The sequence below is a fragment of the Dermacentor albipictus genome, chromosome 7 (assembly GCF_038994185.2).
Source record: "Dermacentor albipictus isolate Rhodes 1998 colony chromosome 7, USDA_Dalb.pri_finalv2, whole genome shotgun sequence".
NCBI classification, from domain to species: domain Eukaryota; kingdom Metazoa; phylum Arthropoda; class Arachnida; order Ixodida; family Ixodidae; genus Dermacentor; species Dermacentor albipictus.
Window position 1 is genome coordinate 79,736,267 of NC_091827.1, and position 24,219 is coordinate 79,760,485.

The 24,219-nt window shown below is 41.9% G+C and overlaps 1 protein-coding gene across 2 annotated transcripts; it reads left to right on the forward strand.

The window, feature by feature from the left end:
* The first annotated feature begins 1,344 nt into the window (after positions 1-1,344).
* LOC135898993 (uncharacterized) lies at positions 1,345-23,894 on the forward strand. Of its 2 annotated transcripts, XM_065428248.2 has the most exons (5): positions 1,345-1,475; positions 9,505-9,641; positions 9,700-9,767; positions 10,320-10,412; positions 23,513-23,894. In XM_065428248.2, exons 1-5 carry the CDS (start codon positions 1,371-1,373, stop codon positions 23,713-23,715), a joined length of 606 nt encoding a protein of 201 aa, XP_065284320.2. In that variant the 5' UTR covers positions 1,345-1,370; the 3' UTR covers positions 23,716-23,894. The 2 variants fall into 2 exon arrangements, with proteins under 2 accessions (XP_065284320.2, XP_070377435.1); XM_070521334.1 differs by lacking the exon at positions 10,320-10,412.
* Positions 23,895-24,219: the final 325 nt, after the last annotated feature.

A 24,219-nucleotide genomic window follows, 5' to 3' on the forward strand; every position in this document is an offset into this window, starting at 1 on the left:
TCTGATGATTCAGTATCGCATCACAGCCAGATACTTAATTTTGTTTGGGGGGAGAGAAATAGGCTGTATGCTGGTGCAACGGTCACGCAGTCACTGTATCTTGTCCGCATTCATAATCTCACAGGTAAGCTGTTCTTGGTGTTTAGGAATTATGAAACATTTATCATGCAACACAACGACAGCCTCTACAGCGAATTCCAAGATGACGTTGAACAGCTGTGGGAACAATGCGAAAATGCTCTTTCAGTCACTCATACACACATGTGCTAGTTTAGCCAAAGTACTTCTTTTCGCAAGTAAAGGGAACCATGGAAACCACACCCACTGTGCATGCTACAAACCGCCCTCGTATGGCTAGTAGTGCAAATATTTTGTCATGCCGAGCGAGTATTCGCACATCTGCAGAATACTGATAATTTCTCCTGAGCAGAATAAAAACAGCTTTAAGATTTACTTTATTGCTGAGCTTCTCCAAGCTGTGCGAAACGTTGAGCAAATAAGGGATCTTATCTCCCTGACTAGCTTCTTGTCAATGGTAGCGAAATGTGCTGATTCTTTGTTTTCTTGCTTGATGTTCGTTAATATATTTCCTGCTACTGAAACTAAGAAAAGCTCGCGATGCCCAGCATATGCCCGGCGGGAGTGCCGGCTGTTTCATTTTATTTCAGTCTTTTTTTGTAACCATGATATGGTAATTGAATTCAAGAGACAAAATGTAGCTGGGCTGGTTACGTAATGCGTAGGTTAAATAACTGTCGAACCATTAGGGTTAGAGAATGGGCACCAAGAGAAGGGAACCGGATAGTCGAGCACGGCAGAAGACTAGATGGGGCGATGAAATTAGGAAATTCGCCTACACTAGTTGTTGTAATCGGTTGGCGCAGGACAGGGGTGACAGGAGATCTCAGGGAGAGGACATCGTGCTGTAGTGGGCACAAAAAAGGCTGCTGCTGCTGATGATATGGAAGTGATATCAAACGAGGCGTTTCAGATAATACTCGCTCTATATCCACTACAGCAAGCATCGCAAGGCTAACCTTAGTCTGCGTAGGTGAACTACAAGGGTCAATTGAAGAACATTTCTGATTATGAGTACCTCGTTTAGGTTTAGCAGTCCCCTTCAAAAGTCTAAACCTATGCATGCAACCTTTTAAAGCACCTGTAGCTGCATTTTATCGCTGCAAAATAAACAATCGCGGGCCAGCACGTTGAGCAACGACAGTACAATAAGTAACTGCGGCGCTGTTCACCTGTGAATGCTCTTGCCAACCTCCATGCCCATTGTCTAGTACAAAGCTCTTATTCTTAAGCTTGGTTTGCGGGAGTTTTATGTTCAGCGTAACCCAGTAGATTGTGCTCATAGGAAAGACATGGCGGGAAAGCTGCTTTTTATGGCTCTTCTATACGCCGCTTGTTTGACTGGGCTGGAATGCAACTGCTGGAGTTGTGGAAGAAGGGCCTCAAGCATCAGAAAGGTAATTTTCTTATTGTCAAAGCGCACATACGTTGCTACATTGGCATCTATGCCTAAATAATCATGCGAGAGTTCTTATACCAATATCATCAATGCCTTTTCAGAAACACTCCTCACTTGGGTGCACCGAGAGGAAAAAAACATTGTGTTGTTATGGCGGGATCTCTTGAAACGCTGTATGACTATGCCCATTGAGAAGTGGGAAAAGCAATACTGGCGTGACAATATCTATAAGTTTCTAATTTATCTAAGCTATGTTTCGAAGTCTGCCAATTTTATGGAACCTGGCAAATAAGTAGGTCTGCGATATATCGGTCTGCGAATGTAGGTGTATAGGTCTATAATATAGGTCTATAGGTCTGCGAATATATCACAGACCTCTGCGAGGTCTGCGATATATTCGCTAGATAATCTCTGTATTAAGCAGCAAAACGACACTACACTATATCTGGGTATATCGACAAAATAGACAAATAAAGGGGAGTAAAGGCACGTACAACTACTCACTTTCCAGCAAGATCATCCTTCTGCGCAATCCAGCATAAAAAAAAACAATTCTAATTTGTAACCCATCAAGTGGTAATGCTGAAAGTGAAATTATAATTCCCTATGCGTATGCAATCAAGTCGCCTAAGGGGAAGGCTGCATGCCGTTGCACATTCAGTAAGCATAATATCGATAATTAAAGCGTGTCACTTAACACACCAAATATTTTGCAATCGCCGGGTGCCCAAAGTGCGACAGAGTTCAAAAGGTAGCTTAGAGGATTAAGACACTATTAGATAATGGCACGCGCGCATTGTTTCTCCTCTTCCGAGGACAGCTATCCAGTGGCTAACCACAGTTACAATGGGTCCCAAGACGGGCCTACATGCGTGAACCTTCTGGAATGTCGTCGCCGAATCGATAGCGAAAAGATCTTGTCTGTAATCCCATTGCATGCCTCCCGCGAACAGCGGTGTACTTTCTACAAGGTAAGTATGCAGCAAGGAATATTCTCGAACGTTCGATGTGAAATGCATCAACAGCCGAGGCACCAGACATGCCGATCAAACTTGAACGACCTAAGAATGCACCCCTGGCAATGGTGGTAGTTTGAGTGTCACCTTTTACAAGTTCACCCAAAACAAAGTATTCTATTTCTTTACTCGCAGTTTTTCTGCTGTAGGAATTTGCACCGTCACTGCAGCCCGAAAATGTGCTACTCAAAAGCATGTGTGCTTTTTAGAGTGCTAAAGTATAATCAGCACTTCTTTTAAATGATAGTAAACTTCGTTTACTACAACTGTAACAAGTTCTTACAATGGCTCATATCATCTAATAGAGCTTATCGTCTGCATATCACAGTGGACTACCTATCTTCTGACAATGTCAATAGCGGCGTTGCACCTTTCCCAACGAAGGCCTGAAGGTACGCTTTTTGTAACGTGGCTGAGTTATCCAGTGCAATTTTATTTTGCAAGTTGTGGCTTTGCGATTGGCTACTATCTTCTAAACCACCATTTTGTTATTCCTTTTGGTACTACTGCTTAGAATATTTCGATGTAAGGAAACATCAGCAGGCACTCGAATGCACGTGGTTCACCTCTGAGTTTGTGCCGGCTTAGCATGAAGCTTCAGTTGTGAACAAGACTACGTCTGGCATCCATATGATGCGTGCAAGTTGCATCTTTATGAAGATATTAAGCAAGTACAACTCACGGCATGCGCGATAATATCCATTACGTTTATTTATTTGGCCATTCATTGCAGGTGAAATAAAAGAGTTGAGAGAGTGTAATTAGGAGGCATATACAAAAACATGGTAGGTGGTGTATGAAACCTGGCTTTCATCTGTATTACAATTCAGAGGATGCATTAGGTGTCTGCGGATATATTAATGTAACTAAAATCCCATTCTCTAAAGAACACACAAAAGAGAACGCTAAAGTATGGCGAAATGTCCCTGCAGCGAACACATGGCATCAGGGTGCTCTAGTCAAAAAAGCGATACAATCAAATCTATATTTGGTTACCTCACAACCGTAAAGAAAAGAGCCTGTAAAATTAGCAAAAACGAACAGTGCCGCTGTTCTGCATCCCAGAAAGAATTGCCGGTATCTTGGAGAAAAGATTGTCTTGTCGAAGAAGTGAGAAAGAAAGCAAGTGGCAGCTAGATACCGGTGATTTTCTTGCGAGCACTTCTAATGAGTTTGTCGCTGTCGCACATAGCAGAGGCACTTTGTAGATTAAAGTACGTCTTTGTTTTATATCCAGGTAGATTGAAAGACGAAAACGCTCGCGACAAGTTACAGGTGAGGTGAACTTCGAAAAAAATTTCCCGTATTGACGAAAAATACGGGCTTACGTTAGGCCATGAAATATCTGCCCTAATAGGTACCTAAAAGGACACTAAAGAAAAACATTAGGTGGAGTTCGCTGGGTTGAGTATTCGCGATTGTGTATATTATTGTTTTATGTGCGCAGAATATGAACTTTGCTCCTTACAACACTCCCAGAGTACGTTTCCAATTCTGCTCCTGAACTTGAATTTCTCTGACAAAACAAACCAGCTGACGCAATTTCCATGTCTCCTCACCCTCCGATGTTTTCAGCGAATCGGGTAGTGCAGATTTCATCGGAGAGGTAGCATCCCCCCAAAGAGGCGGCGCCAAGCTATTTCACCATGTCGGTCAATTTCTCCCTTGCACGAGCTGCGCAGTTGTGCTGCCAGAGATGATCTTGTTTTTATTCTAAAACATAATTGTTCAGTTAAGTTCAACGTAATGTTTTCTTTTACTCGGCTTTCTAACGAGGCCGGCAATGCAAAAGCAACGTCATTGAGGGAGGTGGAGCAAACTGCATCATTGCAAACGACTATGACTTGCTTGGAGGATGCAACTGTTTCATGGCAAGTCAGCACCTTATAATATCACCTTCCAATGACGATGAAGAACGAGAGGAAGTCACAACTGCAAGTTGTGAATCCTACATTGTGACGGGCCGCATTGCGCCGAGAAAACAACGTTTCACTAAAGGCACGATGACCTCGGCGAGCACAGTCGTTGGCAGTAGAAATTTGATCTACGGTTCTAGTAAAACATATTCATACACGAGCCTTCATACATCCCAGCGTAATCGCTAATGCGCAGGTATCAATGAATGTACGCCGTGGGTCGCGTCATGCACGCCGTCTGATTAGAAAAGGGTCTTGGTATAAAAGCGCCGACAAGGTTCTGAACAATTCGAATACATGCAGGCGCGTCAGGCGCCTAACAGTGAATTCGTAGCCGTCATTAGATGGTGATCACATTCCATAAACTGAAATACGCGAGCGCACTAAGAAGTTGGTCATGCCAAGTTTGCACAACAGTCTTGAAACTGAAGTTTCACTCACGGACCCCGAGTTCGAAGCCTATCACTGACTGATATTATCGCACTGATAACAAAGCTGAGGTGATTCGTGCGCTTCTACTTTCCCTATTGTACTAGAAATGTTCCGAGGCTAAAATACACACATTTTAGCTTCCCCAGCTACCCGCGCCGAGATTGGTCTCCGCCGAAGCTTAGTCCTAGCGTATCCGCCGAGTCCGCCTTCACGCTATGGGCGCGTCTAGGCTCAGGAATCAAGAAGACTAACAAGGATAAATCACTATATATTTCAGCTTTCGCGTCCGTGTACTTAAATAAACAATTTTGTCATGTCTACAATACTAGCACAAGAAGCTATGACCGCCAATGTTACGCGTCATAAACACAGGTATATGTGCATAGCCGAAGGCTGCCAGCACTAGCCTGCGCTTCTCTGACGAAGATATATGTCTAGACAGACATGTTGACTGAAAAGTATCACTGCACTAAGAAAACATTGCATATCCATCGCGTGAAGAGCAAGAAACGACTATCGAAATCGGCCCATACAACGTCATGGGTCGGCGGTTCACTTAGGACTTTTTTCGGAGGTAAAATACCACTCGCAAGTGAAAACAGATGTCGCGGCACTTCCGAGCATGCTACTGAATACGGACTGCAAATTTTTCTTTGTAGTACAGGCGTGAGTTTTAGTTGCTGTGCGATAGCGCATCTTATGCGCATCTAGGATCAAATACGCCTCTAACGAATTTTGTTTGTAGAACCAAGCGCTGCATCGCAGGTGGCTGCGTATTTTTTCGTGCAGAAAGCTCTTTGAAAGCTAGTTTACTAGTGAAATGTTCTGTTCTTACTGATATTTATTAAATTCTGTGCGCACAGGCAAAGAATGTCATTTTTGCATCATTTTTCTATCCCCCATATGGCAATGTGTCTGCCTCTTTTTGCAGTCTTAGAGAACTTGTTTGTAAATGAAAATTGTTCATAGTTGATAAAATGTCGTGAATCAGCGCTTCCCAAAAAGTGTTGCTATATGCGCTATCGGCGTGTTCTGTTGACTGGATCGCACAGATCGGTGAGTATTTAGGCAGATGGTTCTTCTAAAATAGAACCAGTAGTTAGAAAGCGCTAGTCCTTGTGTCACTCCTTTTCTTCGGCCCTGTTTGTATTGCGCACAGAGTGTTTTTAACAATAAATCTGTTCCAACTAGGCCGACTCGCAGTTATGCAATGGTAAAGCAATTAAGGAATTCTTTGTTAGCATAAATGTAATCGCAGGCCATTCGGAAGAAAGCAACAGTTTTGGTACAGCTGATAAGAATACAGTTTTCTTAGAACCGAAAACACGGAGTTCGCTTTGTGTTCGCAAATTTAAATAAGTGACTGACTTTACAAGACCTATAGCAACGTGCGTTTTCAACGTTTGTCTATCAATGACCATTTATCCGTCGAAAGTGCAAGTGACTTGAGTGATTCCGCTCTGTAAATAAATGGCTATAGGCAACATGTCTCGAACTAACGTCCGATGTCAATACTGCCCGTATTTTCTAAGCGTTTGGAAAAATTGTTTACAAAAAACTTTCCCCTGTTTGCGATAAATATTTCATAATAAAAAAAATCGCAGTAGGGCTTCGCAACGCATTGGTCTACAGAACTCGCACTTCTTTATCAAACAAAATATATATTGGAATACTTAGGAGGACAAGAACCTTGCTCTGGGCATTTTTGTTGATTTTACTCAATCATTCAATACCATCAATTCCTGTATTCTTTTTATTAAACTACACCATTATGTTATTGAAGGACGCGCACCTAATATGTTAATCAGTTATCGCTTTTAAAGGAAACAGTTTGTACAGGTAAGGCACCTATTATCTAGTAAAAAAGCAAAAGTCTCGGGCGTGCCCCGAGGAAGCATTCTTGGTACCACAAGGAAGTATGCTTCTCTAAGACGTTGCAAGCGGGATGGCCAAGTAAATAATACTTTGAAGAAATTATGTTCCGTACCGGCGTACTTAAACGTTATTGTTACGTCTTACCAAATTGTTGTCTTACCAATGTCTGCCAAACTTGCTATTTACTATTCCTTATTTTAGTCCTACGTAAATTATTCTTGACATTTATTTTGGTGCACAAGGGCCGAGAAAAACCTTACAAGTCCTTTAGGAATGCAAAAAAAAATATTTTAAGAATCATTAGTTATCTGCCAACCTTTCATTATACTGAACAACTCTTCAAAAACCTGAAGGTCGTTCCAGTAACTAAAATGTACCCATATTAAGTCCTGCGCAAATATAAACGGAGCAAAAACTCGGCATTAGGAAAATCGTTTGCCGTTTTTATATATATCTAACCTAGAATTATTAGGCAACTCTGCCCATACCGAAAGAAAGATTGACATAGGGAAAGTTTGAAAATGTCACACGAATTACAGATTGCAGATATTCAGAAATAAGCTGCCTCGACTGCTGAATGTACACAACAAAGCAGAAATAGATGTTCTAGATCTAAACTTCCGCGACTGAAGGCGTTGTTTTATCAACTTACTTGCCAATAATGCTAATACATACCCCATATCTATTTCATAAACAAAACACCCTGTCGAGAAACTCTATCACGGTTTCATCAAAAAAGTACCGGTGTCGAATGTGTTATTTCTGTTCTATTAACTTTTCCCCGTGTTGCTCGTAAAAATTTTATGTTAATATTATTCTTCACTTTTTATCCTTCTGGCCTGTGTTGCTTTGTCGCCGTCATTGCCAAGGGGACCAAGATTTTTTTCAAGCCGTAATGGAACGGCTTTCCTTCTTGGCCCCTTTCACAGTTAAGAGCAAATAACTCGAGTGAATCAAATGGAATAGTGTAACGCCGACGCATATATCGCGAACATGAACATTTATTTCTGTGTATTAGGCAACACGCTCATACTAATTACTGACAAATAGTCCGCCAACCGCCACATACAATTTGGATCAGTTTGAAGCTCAAGATTGCTATCGTTTTCAATAAAATAACTGCACGAATAGCCAATCAACTTCTATACACCTTGGTCCATGCAAACTTTCGAAAAATTAGAAGTGCTGTGTCACTAGCTTTGCAGAAACACGTAATCAATTGGTGTTGAAAAAATATCACAATGTGTAGGGAAAAAGATGAAGCATTTCTCTAGCTTGGAAATAATAAAGGGCCCTTTACAGAGAAAATGACACTCGTTGCAATAAAACATAACATGGCTGTATGACTAGACCAAAGAAAAACTTTACTGGCATACAAGAAGCTAACATGACCGTTTGTCAAAAAATGGAAGACAACACGGGCAATCTGGAGCCGAGATATTTACTAACCGCCATATTAAGCCCTCACATATTAGGAAAATGAAAGAATTGCATAATTTTATTGCAGTTATTGAATGGTAGGTAGAAATTATAAGGTACAGGTAAATGAAAGTGGAGGAAATACATTTTGCTGCATGTGGAATTGGAACCTAAAACTGCCGCACTACGGACGCATTGCGCTATCAGTTTTGCTACGGTAATGGCTGTGCCCACGTGCACTTTCCCGAATATTTTTATATGTGTACAAGATGCAACCGCAGGAGTACTAGCTAGCGCCACCCTTCGACCGCGAAACCGAAAACAAAGCATGCATTATCCGGTTTGGCTCTTCGTTGCTTAGAAGACATTGGGGTTGTTTTACTACTGATATTGTGCGATACAAGCAGGTGGAACAGAGTAACCGAAATTTGACATTCTGTTGGAAAGTATTTGCTTAGTTTTGATACTCGACGATGCCAAATAGGTAGTTTTTGAATTCAAAGTAAATATGTTTAATGCACTGCCTACTCGTATGCATCTTCGAGCATTCCTATATTAGGCCACTGCGGAAATAAAATATACTTAAATTGTTACTTTGTGATAAACAATCGGTTGCGAGCGGATTTTAACGAAAGCGGTTACGTTACGAGCGCATGTTTTACAGCAGGGTGACATTGCTTCGATAACCTTCTGTCTTTTTTGCTTTATCTCGGCACTTCGAAGCAGCGGCATAAGACAGGCACGAGTTTGTTTTACACCACCCAGCCAGAGCAAATAGTGCTCTGCAGGAAGAAAGCCACAAAACCAAATCTGAGGATCAAACTCATGCTCCTCCTGCAATGTGCAGTTGGAAGCTGGATAGTTGGGCTTGGACTAGATTCCTAATAAATATCATCAATGGGCTCTGGTCTATTGGAATAATGTCCTGTTTTACAAGACATGACGTCAAAAACTGGTCTGAGGAGTCGTAAATTTAGGAAAGTTTTGCTTCCCGAGAACGCGACCGCCTTCTTTGAAATGTTAGATCACAATCAAATTTAGGCACAAGCCTATGGCATAAAAACCGAAACGTAATTGCAAGTTGATTTGATTTGTTCAGTGTTCCCCGACACGTCTTTCACCCGGATGATATTTGCGGGTTGCTGAGTTGCCGTGATTCCTTCCATTGCCTTCATAAATGACTATAATACTGCACTAACGCTGCTTTGACAGTCGCCAAATTGTGTGAAGCTTTGTGGGTCACGCAGATGCAGACAGCGGCCACACCACAGTGGTCATTCTGTATCGAAGCATTGCATACAAGTATTTCAACCATCTTTTTTTCGTTGTCTATATGGCTCTGATGAAAATACTTTCGTTTTTGTTTCAGTTATTTTCTACGAAAGAACCAATATGGATATACAGCACCACTGGGCCCACCAAATTAAGGTGTTTAGTTGATGTGGTGATCACAATGGAAAGAATGTCGGTAAACTTCACACGATCGTGCTACAACCGAGGCCACAAGTAATAGCGTAAGAATGAAAGATATATGAATGAATATTCCCGCTCCGTTTACTTGCAGGGTATCTAGATCATTGCATGGAATATTCGATCAGCACCGGAAAAACCACATGGATGTGAAAACTGCAGGTATGTTCTGTAGTTGACTTGTATTTTCGCGTGGTGACGGGGTGGTTTGTGACAGACTAATTCTGAAAAATGCTCCCAATTGATGCTTTCGCTTCCATGCACTAAATACTTGCATCCGCTAGCAAAATCCATGTTGTCGTTTATTAGGCACTACATTTGACTTTCTTCTGCATTTTCTCAGTTCCATAGCGCCCAATAAACGTAAACAGCCTGGAGTAAAATCCCAGTTATGACGGTTTTTTCTACAGATTATCGTATCTCCCCCCTCTTCTGCATATTCATAGGTCAACGAGGACATCATACTTATTAGGCACCCAAAATTGCAGTGTTTTTGTTCCACGATCGCTCCACGTACAAAATCATTTCCACTCTATTGTTGGAAAAGATTTGAAAGTTCTTTTAGGGAGTGTAAACTGTGATAAAACGGAATCAATGTCCACGTTGACGTAATGCTATTTTATTGCTAATGAAGCTTCTGTTCATCAAATTAGTAAAGCAATGAACTAATGTTGTATTTAAAGAATTCCTTCTCTCAACAAACGATGTATTCAGTTCCAGAACCTCTATTCAACTTTCAAGAGGATCTGCTCTTTATGAGCGATGACAACAGCTGTGCAGTGGTTATGACCACGACGAATGTTTGTGGTGCGTTACTCTCATTAACGGTCCTTTTTGATTCTTTGAGACCATTGCAGCTCCTTTTTCAGAAGTATTTCTGTTTGGTAGTTCTACCAACTGAAGTGCAATTGTAATTATATTGTATGTTTTGCATGATATTGCTAAGGATAGGATGGATTTACTTGCAATATGATAGGTGGCTAGCGTAGTGCAAGGGGCATCACGGTTATATAAGGTCAACAGGCAAAGACAAGCTCCCCGCGCACACCTCTACATTCACTTCCTTCAGATATGTCGTGCAGCATGACAGTTTCTTGGGTGGAAGACGAAGCTCGCCGAGTGAGTTACATAGCCAGATGGTGAAGCAGTTTGAGTCCCACGACGTGCACGACTTTTGTTTTATGCGGGTGATGACTGTGCGAAGTCACTCTTGCCATGACCTATGTCCTGTGAGTCAAGCGTATCGTATGACGTATGGGCCGGTATATTGTGACAGAACTTTTGTGTAAAGCCCATTTTTCCAGACAGACAACAAATTCACCAGGCACACATGTGACGAGCAAATGTCCGGCGTGATAACGCGACTTGACAACATCTTCAGAGGAGAGAGTATAGAACAGGGCAGGTCACCGGGCTTCTTTGGCAGGACATAAAGTCTGGCCCACAGGAGGGTCATCGGGTGGAGACAACGGGAGCATGGTGTCGAAGAAGCTTTGAGGATTTGGCAAGGGCAAATCGAACTGCCCTGTTCTGCACTTTTGCTAGTTTATCTACAAGTTCTGTAGTACATGGATCCCAGCATACACAGGCATACTCCAGTGTACTGCGGACATGTGTGAAATACAGCTGCTCCCTAAGTTTCTGCGGCAAACTACTAAAATTGCGTTTCAAGAAACCCAATGCTCTTCCAGCCTTGTTCCTAACATGAGCAACAAGTCTGTTCCACCTAAGATCAGCAGAACAAATACACCTAAATATTTATATCCTGTCTCTTGTTCAAGACTAGCATAGTTTGTAATGTAATGAATGCTGTCGTATGAGCGCTTCCTAATAAAGATAACGTGGACACTCTTTTTCACATTCAGCAACATTTTCCATATTTCACACCATGTAGCAGTCAAATCCAAAATATTTTGCAGTGCTTGTTGGTCTAATTCACTGTTGATGACCCTGCATTCTATACAGCCATCTGCAAACGTTCTCAATAATAATGTAATGCCCAAAGTGGATGTCATTACTGAAAAACAAAAATAAATGTGGACCTAAAACTGATCCCTGTGGATCGCAAGAAGTCACAGGAATATTTTAGAGGAACATCCATTAGAGCCACAGGCATCTGTCTTGAGAGAAGATACTCAGCAATCCATGCGATAACTTTGTCATTCAATTTGTAACGTCGAAGTTTAGCGATCAGTAGAGTATGCGTAAGGACATCAAAAACCATTTTAAAATCCAGAAATATACAGTCAACAACTTGTTTCTTGTCGGCTGCGGAGACTAGCTCTTGAGTGAATGCAACCAATTGTGTCATGAACGAAAAGCCCTGCCAAAATCCATACTGACTAGGATGAAGAAGAATATTGTTATTAAGATGAAACATGATGCAGCTATAAATCATATGTTCCATTAACTTACATACGATGCTAGTTAAGGATACTGGTCTGCAATTCTCAACGTGGTCCCTCTGTCCACTCTTATGAATTGGCACTACTCGCGCTACTTTCCAACGAGCAGGAACAATACTGTTATTTAAGGAAATTTGAAATTAGCGACAGAAGTACAAACATAATATGCTCGAACAATTTAAAAGGAATGATGCAGAGATATCATCCGGACCACATGCTTTTGTTGGTGTCAAACAGTGTAATAATCGCTCGATGCCCGTCACACAAAGCACAACCTCAGACATTTTGACGGCTTCGACCGGAAAATCAACACTATTAACCTCACTAATGTTTGAATGAGCAGACTGAAATACTCATGAAAAGCAATTAACAAAAATTTCGACCTTACTTGAGTTATCAAGTTCGAAGGAGAGCAAAGTCATCTCGCAGTTCAAAAGCTTGTTTTTAAGCACACCTCATAACTCTACCACGTTTATTTTATCGGCCAATGTATCAAAAGTACGAAAATAAGATTCAAGCGCGAATTTTAGTGCACCATAGTTAGCCTTATTATAAGCATACACAGTTCTAGGAGGTTTTTTTGGATACACACATATTTCGAAAGATCATGACGGCTACAATACCATTATGATCGCTTATAGCAGCCAAAACACGTACATTTAATAGAATGATTGGTGCATCACAAAACAACAGATCAAGCACATTACCAGTGCCATCATTACGCGAAGGGTCTCTTACGAACAGATGACGCATATTTTCGTGGACAAACTCAAAGGAAGCTGTATATAAACTGCGTGTGGCCGTATGAGCAAGCATATTGCCCGATCACCAATTTAAACCGGCGAGATTGAAAACACCAGGGGGTCGGTAATAAGGTCCAATAACAATACTTTGACAATTTTCGGCCCGCTACTTGCAAAATACAGATTCACATTCCAAATCAGAATCAAGTCGAACACAGGGCATGTCGGATCTTACAAGAACGAATACTCCTTCTCCCCTTGGTTCATGGTACCGCCTAAAACTGTGATAACAAAGAGGAAACAGTTCTCTATTGAGGACGGTAGAATCGAACCATGATTCAGTTGCTGCGTGCTCAACAGAAATTATTAGTAAATGAAAATTATCAACTTTATTTCTAAGGCTTCTACAATTGACGATTAGGGGTCTGAGCTGATGCGTCACCGCAAATTGCGACAACGATCACGTTTCGACTACGTCTCCAGTTGGGCTTTTACATTCGATATCCTTTATCACCCAGGTATAAGGTATCAAATTTTAGAACCGGTTTCACTCCCTCCTTCCTATTTCCTTTTGCAAATGCCCAAAGTTTCTCTCTTTTTTCGCAGTCTGCACGTGAAATATCTTCAAATATTATGTACGCCACCCCCTTTAGGTTATACGCCTTCGTCAAGATCTGCTGTCGCGTCTTAAAAGAAGCAAATCGGCTGATTACTGGCCGTATTTTATTTGTATGATATGGCCCTATTCTGTGGGCACACTCAATATTAACGGACGTGAGCTGAAGTTTTGTGCGGCAGAAATTAAGAATCAAATCTTCAGCCTGAGCACTTGTCTTGGCGGCCGCGGAATCCTCCAATCCGTCCAAGACCAAATTCGCACACCTTTCCCAGTTTTCAAGGTCATCTAATTGCCTCACAACGAGGGACATCGCATCTTGGTCTCATTGCTGCTGTTATGTTATATTATCTATTGCTGTTCGCATTTCCTCTATCTTCGGGACATATCTTTCTAAAGAAGCCAGATGTGACTCCGATTCCGTTACCTTAGCCTTTGGGTATCTAAATTGACGACAATTTAGAAATAATTGTGGCCTGTCTTTTCACGTAGTCGCGACGCTTGCGGCAGAAAGGGTGTTCCACATGAGCCACCAAGGCTTGCGTGTGGCGGCGCTGGCTATCACTCCCAGGGTTAGTTCTAGTAGTAATACATAAATACCCCAGAAAGTGGATGGGAAGACGGCAGCATCGGTTGCTGAATTACAATAAATAAAAAAAAGTGGCGGTTGCTGAATTGGTAAAGCATCACACGCGTAAGGCGAAGAATGTGGGATCGTTCCCCACCTGCGGTAAGCTGTCTTTTATTCAACTTTAAGTTTCATTGATTAAAAAATTTCTTTATTTCAATCAGTAAATAAAAGCAAGTTCCCTTGTGTTGTCCTTGTTTGTTGGCTTCTTATGATATGGTTAATAAATATCGGGCCCTTCGGTTAACCGCCTTTTCTCTCGTTAAGTCATTATTTGTCATTACTGGTCAATACTAAGCATCATTAGGCATTTCTAATAACTTGTAGCCATTTCAAGTTGTCGTTAGACATATTGGTCATATTGTATTCATTCCTAGTCAAGTCAGTTATTTCTGTGATTATTGGTCATTACTGCTCAAATCACCACTACGTATTTTTAGTAATTTGTAATCAATTGCGGTTACTACAAGCCGTCGTTCGACATGTTCGTCATATCTTAGTCATCAGCACTGATTACAAGTTATTTCAGGCATTATTAGTCATCACTGGTCATTACTAAGTGCTTTAGTCATTTTTAATGAATTGTTGTCTTTACAATTTGTCGTTAGACACATTGGTCAGTTCGTAGTCATTAGTAGTCATTACAAGTCATTTCAGTGATTTTGAGTAATTACTGGTCATTACTAATCCCTTTAGTCATTGCTTACCAATTGTAGCCATTACAAGTTGTCGTCAGACATATTGCTCATGTGATAGTCATTACCAGTCATTACAGGTCATTAGTAGTCATTTTAGCCAGTAGTACTCATTACTTGACATTTCTACTCAATTCTAATCAATTGCAGTCATTACAAGCCGTTGTTAGACATGCAGGTCATTTCGGAGTCATTAGTACTCATTACCAGTCATTAGTAGTCATTCTTAGTCATTACCAGTGATGAATGCCTTGTACCAATCTTTATTATAGCGTTATCGGTCACTAACTTGCACTATCAACCGTTTTTCATTCCTTAATATTTCTTTTATCTCCCTTGATATTGCGTGATGGCGCTTCAGCGGACACTCCGGCGGTCAGGTCTGCTGAAAGCCAAGAAAGGCTTTCGCCTCAATAAGGTATATACGAAGCCTATTGTAGATATACGAGGTATATATAGGTATATATAGGTATATACGAAGTTTATTGTGGTATAAATGAAAGCGCTTGCGCTAAACGCGGAAATAAAAATATACAAAGCACGAAAGAAAAATGGATCAGCCGTAAGTCACCGTGACACACAACCGTCTTATGTGATGTCGGTGGCAAGTGAAATGTCACCAGCAACCGCTTTCGAAAAAAAAAGCAGGCACAGCGGAAGTACCAAAAGTTAGAGGAAGAGCATCCCGCTTATCCCTCTGTTTTCCACCGCCCCATCCTCGTAACGCTCTAACTGTGTTTCGAGTCTATTTGCCACGCGTTCGTCGCGTCTTTCCGCTCATATAGCTCACGACAGTACATCAGTCTACACGGAAAATACTTCTTGACAATCGGATCGAACATCGTCAAGTGATGGTGCCCTGATATCGCTGCTGAGTGAAATTTCGCCAGCCCTGCAGTCTAATGTTGCTTCACACGAACGTAAAAAGTCAATACCAAGAATATGTCATGCGTGGCGCGTTCGAGTAAGGTAAATACAGTTCTAAATGCATTTCCGCCAACGGGCATGACAACTGAACATACTCCGACAGGACTTAACAGTTCACCTCCAGCTCCCCGAAACGTGGCATTACCGTCCCAAGCAAACAACACTTTTGGTCCTAGGCGATTCTTGAAACAAGTACACATCACAGACACGCAAGCACCGGTATCTACCAAAGCCACCGTATTTACACCATCGACAAAAACACGCACTTTGTTCTTTAACATAGCAATAGACTGAGGCATTTGAAAAAGTGACAATCCAGCGACCTCACCTCCATCGCTCGCATCAGCAAGTTTCCCAGATGGGGCGACGGAAGTGAGCGGTGATACGGAGACGATCATCGACGTGTTCGAGTATGGCGGTGGAGTCATGCTGCGGTCAGATATTGGGTAGTCATTTCTTGGCGTGTACTCTCGATGTAGCTGACGATAAGGACAAATGATTGCCAGTATGAAGCTTCTTGCATGTGGGGTGAATATACAATCTCGCGGAACATGCTGTAAGCCACGGGGGAAATACCTCGTGATGTGTCCCTGAGCCCCGCAGCTCTAGAAAATAGGTGACCTGCAACTATCATTGAAGTTGGGCCCAGACCTCTAAGGCATTACAGTGACGACAGACTCACGTCGCGGCTGTCTGTAACGTCGCCGTTCAAAACACGTAGGCGGTGGCTGGACCATGGGCTCTGGTCATGGGCGTTGTAAACGGGATCGTCCCTCAAGGCAGATCGTGGCCAGGCTGCTGGTGCCTCACAATAGCGCTTATCAGCGCAGCATTGCTGACACACGCAGTTGGCATCTGGGCCTTGAAAATGAGCCATCTCCGTTAACTCGTCATACAAAAACAAAAAGGTTGTTAGAGGCAAATACGTCCACACTTACGGCGTTGCTCACATTTTCTAGCCGATAAAACTTGGGGAGAATATGGCGCGTTTTAAGAATCTTGAAGGTACGAGAGTGGCGCCTCAAGTCGGAAGAGGTAGTGAGGTCTTCTTAAAAGATGAAAAAATTGTATACAGCTTCGACAATTCAAGCTATTAAATTGGGCAGGCTTAGGAGTAAAGACCAACGGCAAATATCTCAGCAACCTTCTGCTTGCAGATGGCATTGTCCTGTTCAGCTACACTGGAGACAACTTGTAAGAATTGATAGAGGACATCAACAGAGAGTGTGCAAAAGTGTGGTTGAAGGTTAATATGCAGAAGAGCAAGGTAATGATGAATAGCCGGCCAAGGGAACAAGATTTCAGTATCGCTAGTCAGCCTCTAGAGGCTGTCAAGGAGTACGCTCACCTAGGACAATTACTCACCGAGAACTGTGATCACGAGAAGGAAACTTAAAGAACAAAAATAAGTTCCATCGCATACGGCAGACATTATCAGCTCCTGACCGGAATCTTGCCATTATCATTAAAAAGGAATATGTACAACCAGTGCAATTTACCTGCGTTCACATACCGGGCAGAAACTTGGGTTGACAAAGAAGCTTGAGGACAACTTAAGGACCGCGTAAAGAGCGGTGGAATGAAGAATGCTACGCATAACGTTAAGAGAAGGAGAGCGGTTTGGATCAGAGAGAAAACGGGTATATCCGATATTGTAATTGACTTTAACAAAAGAAAATTGAGCTGGGCAGGTCATGTATGCGTACGTTAGATAACCGGCGGACCACTACGGTTACAAAATGGCTGACAAGAGAAGGGAAACGCAGTCAAAGACGGCAGAAGACGATGCGGGGTGATGGAATTAGGAAATTCCCGTGCGCTAGCTGGAATTGGTCCACGAAAGAGCCTTGGAATTCAGTATCGCAGGAAGAGGCCTTCGTCCTGCAGTGTACATAAAGCTGGCAGCGGCGGCGGCGGCTGCCTTCGGAAGTTAATGACCATACTCGCACTGCTGTCTGTGGCTTACCCACAGACCTGCACAATACCATCATCATCATCATCATGCTGCTGCTGCTGCTACTGCTGCTGCTGCTGATGATGATGATATTCTGCACGTCTGTGGGTAAGCCACAGACGTGAGTTTGTGGCTTACGGGTAAGCCACAAACTCACGTCTGGGTAAGCCACAGCAAGCAGTGAGAGTATGGTCATTACCTTCGAAAAGTTTTTGATATAAACACACATTTCGTTGGGCAGAAACAAGTGCTCTGCACAAATGTTTTGCGAAATTGTAATTCTGCTTTGATGCTTGTAGAAAGCGGCTAGCGTAAGCATTTATTCATTGTTTGCCGTTCTGTTTTACGTGAATTACGCGTACAAAAATTCTGACTAGCGTGATCACGTCCCTCTTGTACGTGTGGGTCGAAGTTTGAAAGATGATGCGAAGCCAGTAACGAGGAACTCCGCCAAAATACCGATCAATATTACTTCATGTGCCATCGAGAGGAAGCGTTGACGATGTGTAGGCGGGTGATTATAATAAACTTATTGGCGAAATGTTAAAAGTGCTTACACCATTTGAATAAGCTTGGCGCAGCGTGAAAAGGAAATGAAAACCAAAACTGTCACACATTGGGACAGTTTACCTGGACTACAAGAGTCGAAGAGAATCTGGACATTCGTCAAACATGGCTGGGGGAATACACGAGCATTCAGAGAAAACATTTTACAAAGATAGGTAGACTACAAAATGTGAAACCATGAATACGAATTTGAAATTCATCGATCGCATGGCCACAACAGGAGCATGAAACCATGCGATGTACCCCATTCAGTGATTGGTGCAAACTGGCACCGACGTTTCCATCGGCGCCAGTTTCCATCGAACCACGTCCTATGAAAAAAGTAGTAAAGATCACACTGCCCTGCGTTGTGCCATTGCACGTTTCATTGAAGGCTGTAGGAAAACTCAACAGGTAGACGCAGTTGTTTGCTGATACAATATTTCGGGAAACAATTATAAATCCACACGGCGTGTTGCGTCGCTTCCTGGAATTTAAATGACTCAGCAGATTCTTAGGCGCTGCCGAGTTCAGTACAGTAGATGCCAAAGCTACAAAGCTATAATTCCTGAATGGGCATTCTAGTACTTTGTTGCGCATTATAGTTCGTCACTATTATCCGTTATTCCTGAAGAGTAGGAAGGCTTTGGGCCCCTCTCTATGGCAGTTGCCAGGCGGCTCCTTCGCCATTTTCCTCTCTGTGTGTGCGGTTGTTTCCAAACATATTACTAATAATCGTGATGATAATATGTATAATTATAATGATGTGTGCACAAAGTGTTATATTTCACTCGGCAGATCCTTTCAGGCAGGACGAGCGGATGGGCAAGAAAATTGAGATCCTTCTGTAAAGTTCTTGGCTGACATGCGAATAAATTACATGTTTACTCATTCAGTTAAATCGCGACGAGCTTGTTATAAGTTGCGTTGGCTACGCTTTATAAAAAGAAAATATTAGCATCTGAAAATAATGACACTCGAAGCAATTTTTTATGCTCTTATGTAATCCTGGCTCTCTTCAGTCAGGAGTAGTTCAACAACGTATTTCAATGCCTGATAGGTAAGGTGTTATTGAACAACTGGTAATTCCAGCGTGTTCCCGTACAAAACGGTTGAATTTAGTTAGGGTAGGTCGTTATTGAATAACTACCAGCCGTAATTCCAGTTTCTACCAAGTAGGAAATATTTTATTGCATTGCCGCAAACACTGTATCAAAGTTGTTGGAATGGTCTTTTGCTCATAGTTGTAACAAAATTTTGGTAATGCTGCTAGCCAAAAAAAGCAAAATCACCGATAACACCATTGCCATTTACTATCAACTGCATATTTACAGAAATACTCGCCTTAAGAAACTTTCAATGCAACACTGCTTTAAGGAGGATTAGATTAACTTGCATAACTAGTAAAACGTCATATTATCGCAACTCTTTCCACATGCAACACACGCACAAGATTGCAACTGGTGCATTGTTGCAGCCTACCCTTTACTCTTTTCACACTTAGTATTTTTGTCTCGAAAGAGGTAGTTGACTTCAGAGAAAACGATGCATTCGAACGCATTTAAATCCAATGCCTCTGTAGCGAATTGATCGGTACAAGGAATGATCGCGGATGCTCCTGCCTGATTCCTTGCATTTATATGTAGCCTCCACTACAACGGAGAATAGTAAAAACAATTTGCCTGTACAACAAAGAAATTTAGGCATTCCCAACAGCTGAGTTGTTTCTTTACAACAAAAGGCCACGTAGCGTAAACACCACTACCCTCCACAGATTTCTCCAAGGGAGGTATTGTGGGATGATACATTCGACGATACTATCGCCTTCGCCTTATGTAGTGCTCAACCAACGACTCAGCTCGTCCGGTTTCGTTCAACCAGCCAATCGCCGCGAGCTCGATATCCGAGGTGACTCTCGCCTAAGGTGATCGAGCTAGAATACGTCCCCACGATGCATCAAGTATTTGCTTCGTGCTAACGGCAGCGCTAGCGACGCATTTGACGACTGTGCCCGTGTCAAAAGTAGTCCTGCTAAGTTGACCCAGAAATCGTTAAGCTAGTACCTGGCTTGTCGTAGATTGTCAGCGGATGCTACGGCCGCCGGATATGTCCCGGTCTACGACGACATCATGCTGACAATGGACGACGTCTTCAAAGCCATGATGGAATAGAAGGGATGCCGATGTCAATGACATCGGCAGTGATAAAGATCCTGCTAACGAAACAAGGATATTGAATATAAGGGAGTTGTAAGCAGCATTTTACGGTTTACAACTTTAGTTCTCGCAGCTCGTGCGTTTCGCCACGGAGCATGCCGTGAACTTCCATGCACTAAGGTTCGCTGCAGCTGCATATTCTCTCAAGGGTTACACAAAGAAATTACCGCAATATTTCACCAAGTGTCTTTTGACTTCATGGTAAATGGAGGTCTTCTTTTGGTGAGCCTGCTTACCATGCCCTACCGCGAGCCGTACAGTGCATGTGTGAGCATTACAACAAAACTAGGTATATATTTAAAGATTGTAGAGGTTCCTAAATCTTCATCATAGGAGCATTTGATTGCAAATAGTGATTTCGTTATTGAGGAAAAGACCTGTTGCATTTGTTATCTCGCGTTTGTAAGACATACGAATCCAAATAAAGCAATCGACCGCACTACTCTGTGATGAAAAAAATATGTAGAGAGCCTCCGAAATTCGAGTTGTCAAAATGTGCCGAACCAACCTTATTTGTCAGTTTCTCAAAATCTCGTGTTATATTTCAGGGGTAATTCTGCTACGAAAGAGGCACTCTAACGTAAAGATATTCGAAATTTTGCTGTTCCAGTTCAGCCATCAGCGCTCCGCGATTTGTCAAAAAAATTTTTGGCCACCCCCCCTTTCGGCTGTTTGTCACTCGACGGAAGTGCTCCCCGTCTCATATGACGTGTACAGCCTGATTATGCATGATTGGACTGAACAAAAGCAAAATGGTTATTTCTGATTCGACGCCTTTTCGCGATTAGCCCTCTGGTATTGGTCAAAAGATTTCACGGTTCACCCACTTCACCTGCCTGCCACGCGACATCACAAAACAACGAAAACTCAACGCGTCAAAGTCACGTGTACGCGTAACAGACGCAATAATATGCCGAACAAAACTGATTTTTTTTAATAGCTGCAGGGCCACCCCCCTTCAAATAGAATAAAAGATGGCTGCCGCCGATTGCTCACGCACTGGCTACTAGCACCTGTCGGAAAGCTTGAATTTATTTGCGTGCAACAAAACTTCTTGTGTGGCCCTCTAACGTTTTTTGGGCACTCTCCGCACGCGTATAACCTCGCTATGCCTACTCTGCTGAGGATCCTTTTTTCGGCGTTCTTAACCTTCCGTAGCACGCCACCGTGATTTTCGACCAGCCACCGCGAGCTAAGTAAGAGAAAGCGGACCAATCGCAGACGCTGGCACCGCCCTCTTCATCCAGTTATCTATTTTCAGTGTGCTGGCTCGGCCAAATCGAATCCCTGTCCACTTGGACGTACTCCTCGCCTGCTGGCAGCCAATTAGAACGAAAAACCGCTCCGTGTAGGTAATATTCTCTATTTCGAAAGCAAAGAAAATTAACCTCCTATAACCTAGGAGACCATTTCATCCGGCTGTTCAGGCAACGCTGCGGGCCAGCGTCCGATGCTTGCATAGGCGGTTACAAAATTACACAAAAACGCCTTGGAATTGTTTCACGTTATGGGGCCCAAAGTCTTGTCAAGACGACCCCGTTGCCCTTTTATTTTAGCTGCACGATGATTCCATCTAAGCACCGCCTAAATTGAAGATGAGAAGGTAGCAGTGCTGTGGTTCACACACAGTTATTTTTATAACTCTCATCAAGTTTTATCAATGAGCTAATTTTGTGTGTAGGCTTCGCAGAAAAATGTCATAAATTGTGACATGACACTTCACATTCGATGAATTTTTCTAGCCTCAAGTTACCACCAATATAGGTGTAGATTCTAAAGTACATTATACCTATGCGTATATTACAAGAGTTCGTTCGTCTTCGAAGAACATATGATGATATCTAAATATATTTTCCGAAAACAGATTTTTTTGTTGGCTAAAATTATAAATTCGCAGGTGGTGGCAGGTAAAGAGAGAATAAAAATTATATCTATATTGGGATTTTTCCTTCGTGTTTTTTTTTGCTTCTGAGAAAAAAATAATGCTCTTTTCTTCACATTCAATAAAAAAGCGAATATTTTTACAGTAACATTAAATAAGATAAAACACTATCAATTGTTTATTAGCATTTTGTTATTCCAGATATTCATGTTATATATAATTAACTTGCAAAGTGGGGAAAACTAAAAAGGTCAAGGTGAGGTATACAACGTACACTTTCGGCAGTTGAAATCTACAAAGACATAAAAATAGCCTAGTGCACATTTGGGAAATTGAGAAGTAGAGGTGGACTCTGTAATATGTAACATGGTCCGTAATAACAGGGACCCTGTAATATGTAAAACGACTCTGTAACAAAAGTCTCCAATCAGATCACGCAACAGTCTTAAAATACAAGAAATTGGGTGTCATCAGAAGTAAGGGTACCATTACATATACAGTTCCAATCACTGTTGAGCCAAATAATCGATACATTACACTTGTATGGCTGCATCATTCTGAAATATAAGGTATCCATCTTGATAAATTGTTATAGTAGCACACCGAGCGTCTGGGAAAGCAACACCAAAGCTCTTTATTGTCCCCTGCTGAAATAATGTTTCACACGTATGAATAAAAACAGACCTCCTAGACAAATAATTATAACCACTAAAATTTTAAATCTGCCATCAAAATGCAAAGCAGGCCTGTATTAGGTTTAGTTTCAACACTGAAATTAACCCTCTTTGTTTTACGAGTTTCATCCTTCAGAAGACGTTTGAGAGCCTGCATCGAGTTTTGCTGCCATAAATTCCCTGAATATTTGATAAAATACAACATCGTGCCCTTTCAACTATTCAGGCGTAATTCATAAACGTTAACAATACAGTTAATGTGTCATAACATGATGGGGTACCAATAATAAATAAAACGTGGGTAGTACATACAGCCAGAATCTAGGTGGTCTCTTCGAGATAAAGCTCGTGGAGTCCACCGAAAAAAAAAACGATGATCTGAGTTTTTCATTCAGAAGTTGTGAGCTTTGGGGAATGCGTAACCTTGTTTTTATGAACAGAAGCATGCGTTCATACATTGCATGCACGCTGAAATAAGATATTGGTTTTGAAATTTTGTACATAAAATCTAACATTAAATGAATCTAGTTTGAGCAGCTGCCCTTTTTAAGATAATGTGAAAGGGCTGTAGTTTCGTCGGTTGTCTGTGTCAAAGTTAAGCCAATTTTGTTCTTTTTCCAGGCAAAAATCTCAGGTACGACCTCAGAATTATGAATGACTTCATCACAAAGCCGCCACTGAAGAAATGTCTGAAATGGTTCCACAAGTACGAGAAACATGGAATTGTTCTCTACGACCCGAGCTGTCAGCACATACTTGCGCAACGTGGCACATCACAGCCGTATGGGCAGGAAAAAGAACGCTGCAAAGGTGGAATTCATTGACTCTCTCCTGTTCTCCCTGCCTCGAAACCACTCAGATATGCAGTTGTAAAAAAAGAGAGACAGGCGCATTTTGGAAGCTTGAAAGGTCGTTTATTTATGTGCTTTGGGAGGCAAGAAATATAAATATTTGTGTACACGCCAACGAAAATCTGTTTTTTCTAATAAAGATACTTTCTCTCCCTCTTTCTCACTCTCTCTCTGTGCGAAGCAACACAAATGTCGAAATTATTTGCCGCTCAGTTTGCGAACACTATAATTGTATTCCTTCAGTTACCTTGTAGTGATGTTACCTCTCCACTGCTCTTGTTAACCCACAATTAGATTTGTGCTGCACTATATTTGTTTTCTTTTCAGACAATACACCGTGCCACCAATTTATTTTGAAAGGGAATGACATTCCAAAAAAGGCGTTGAAGTTTTGTACCAAATTTAAATAAGACATTCGTGTAGGACGGCAGTTTGCTAGAAACCGAGGTGCAACCGAGAGACTGAATTACTAATCGT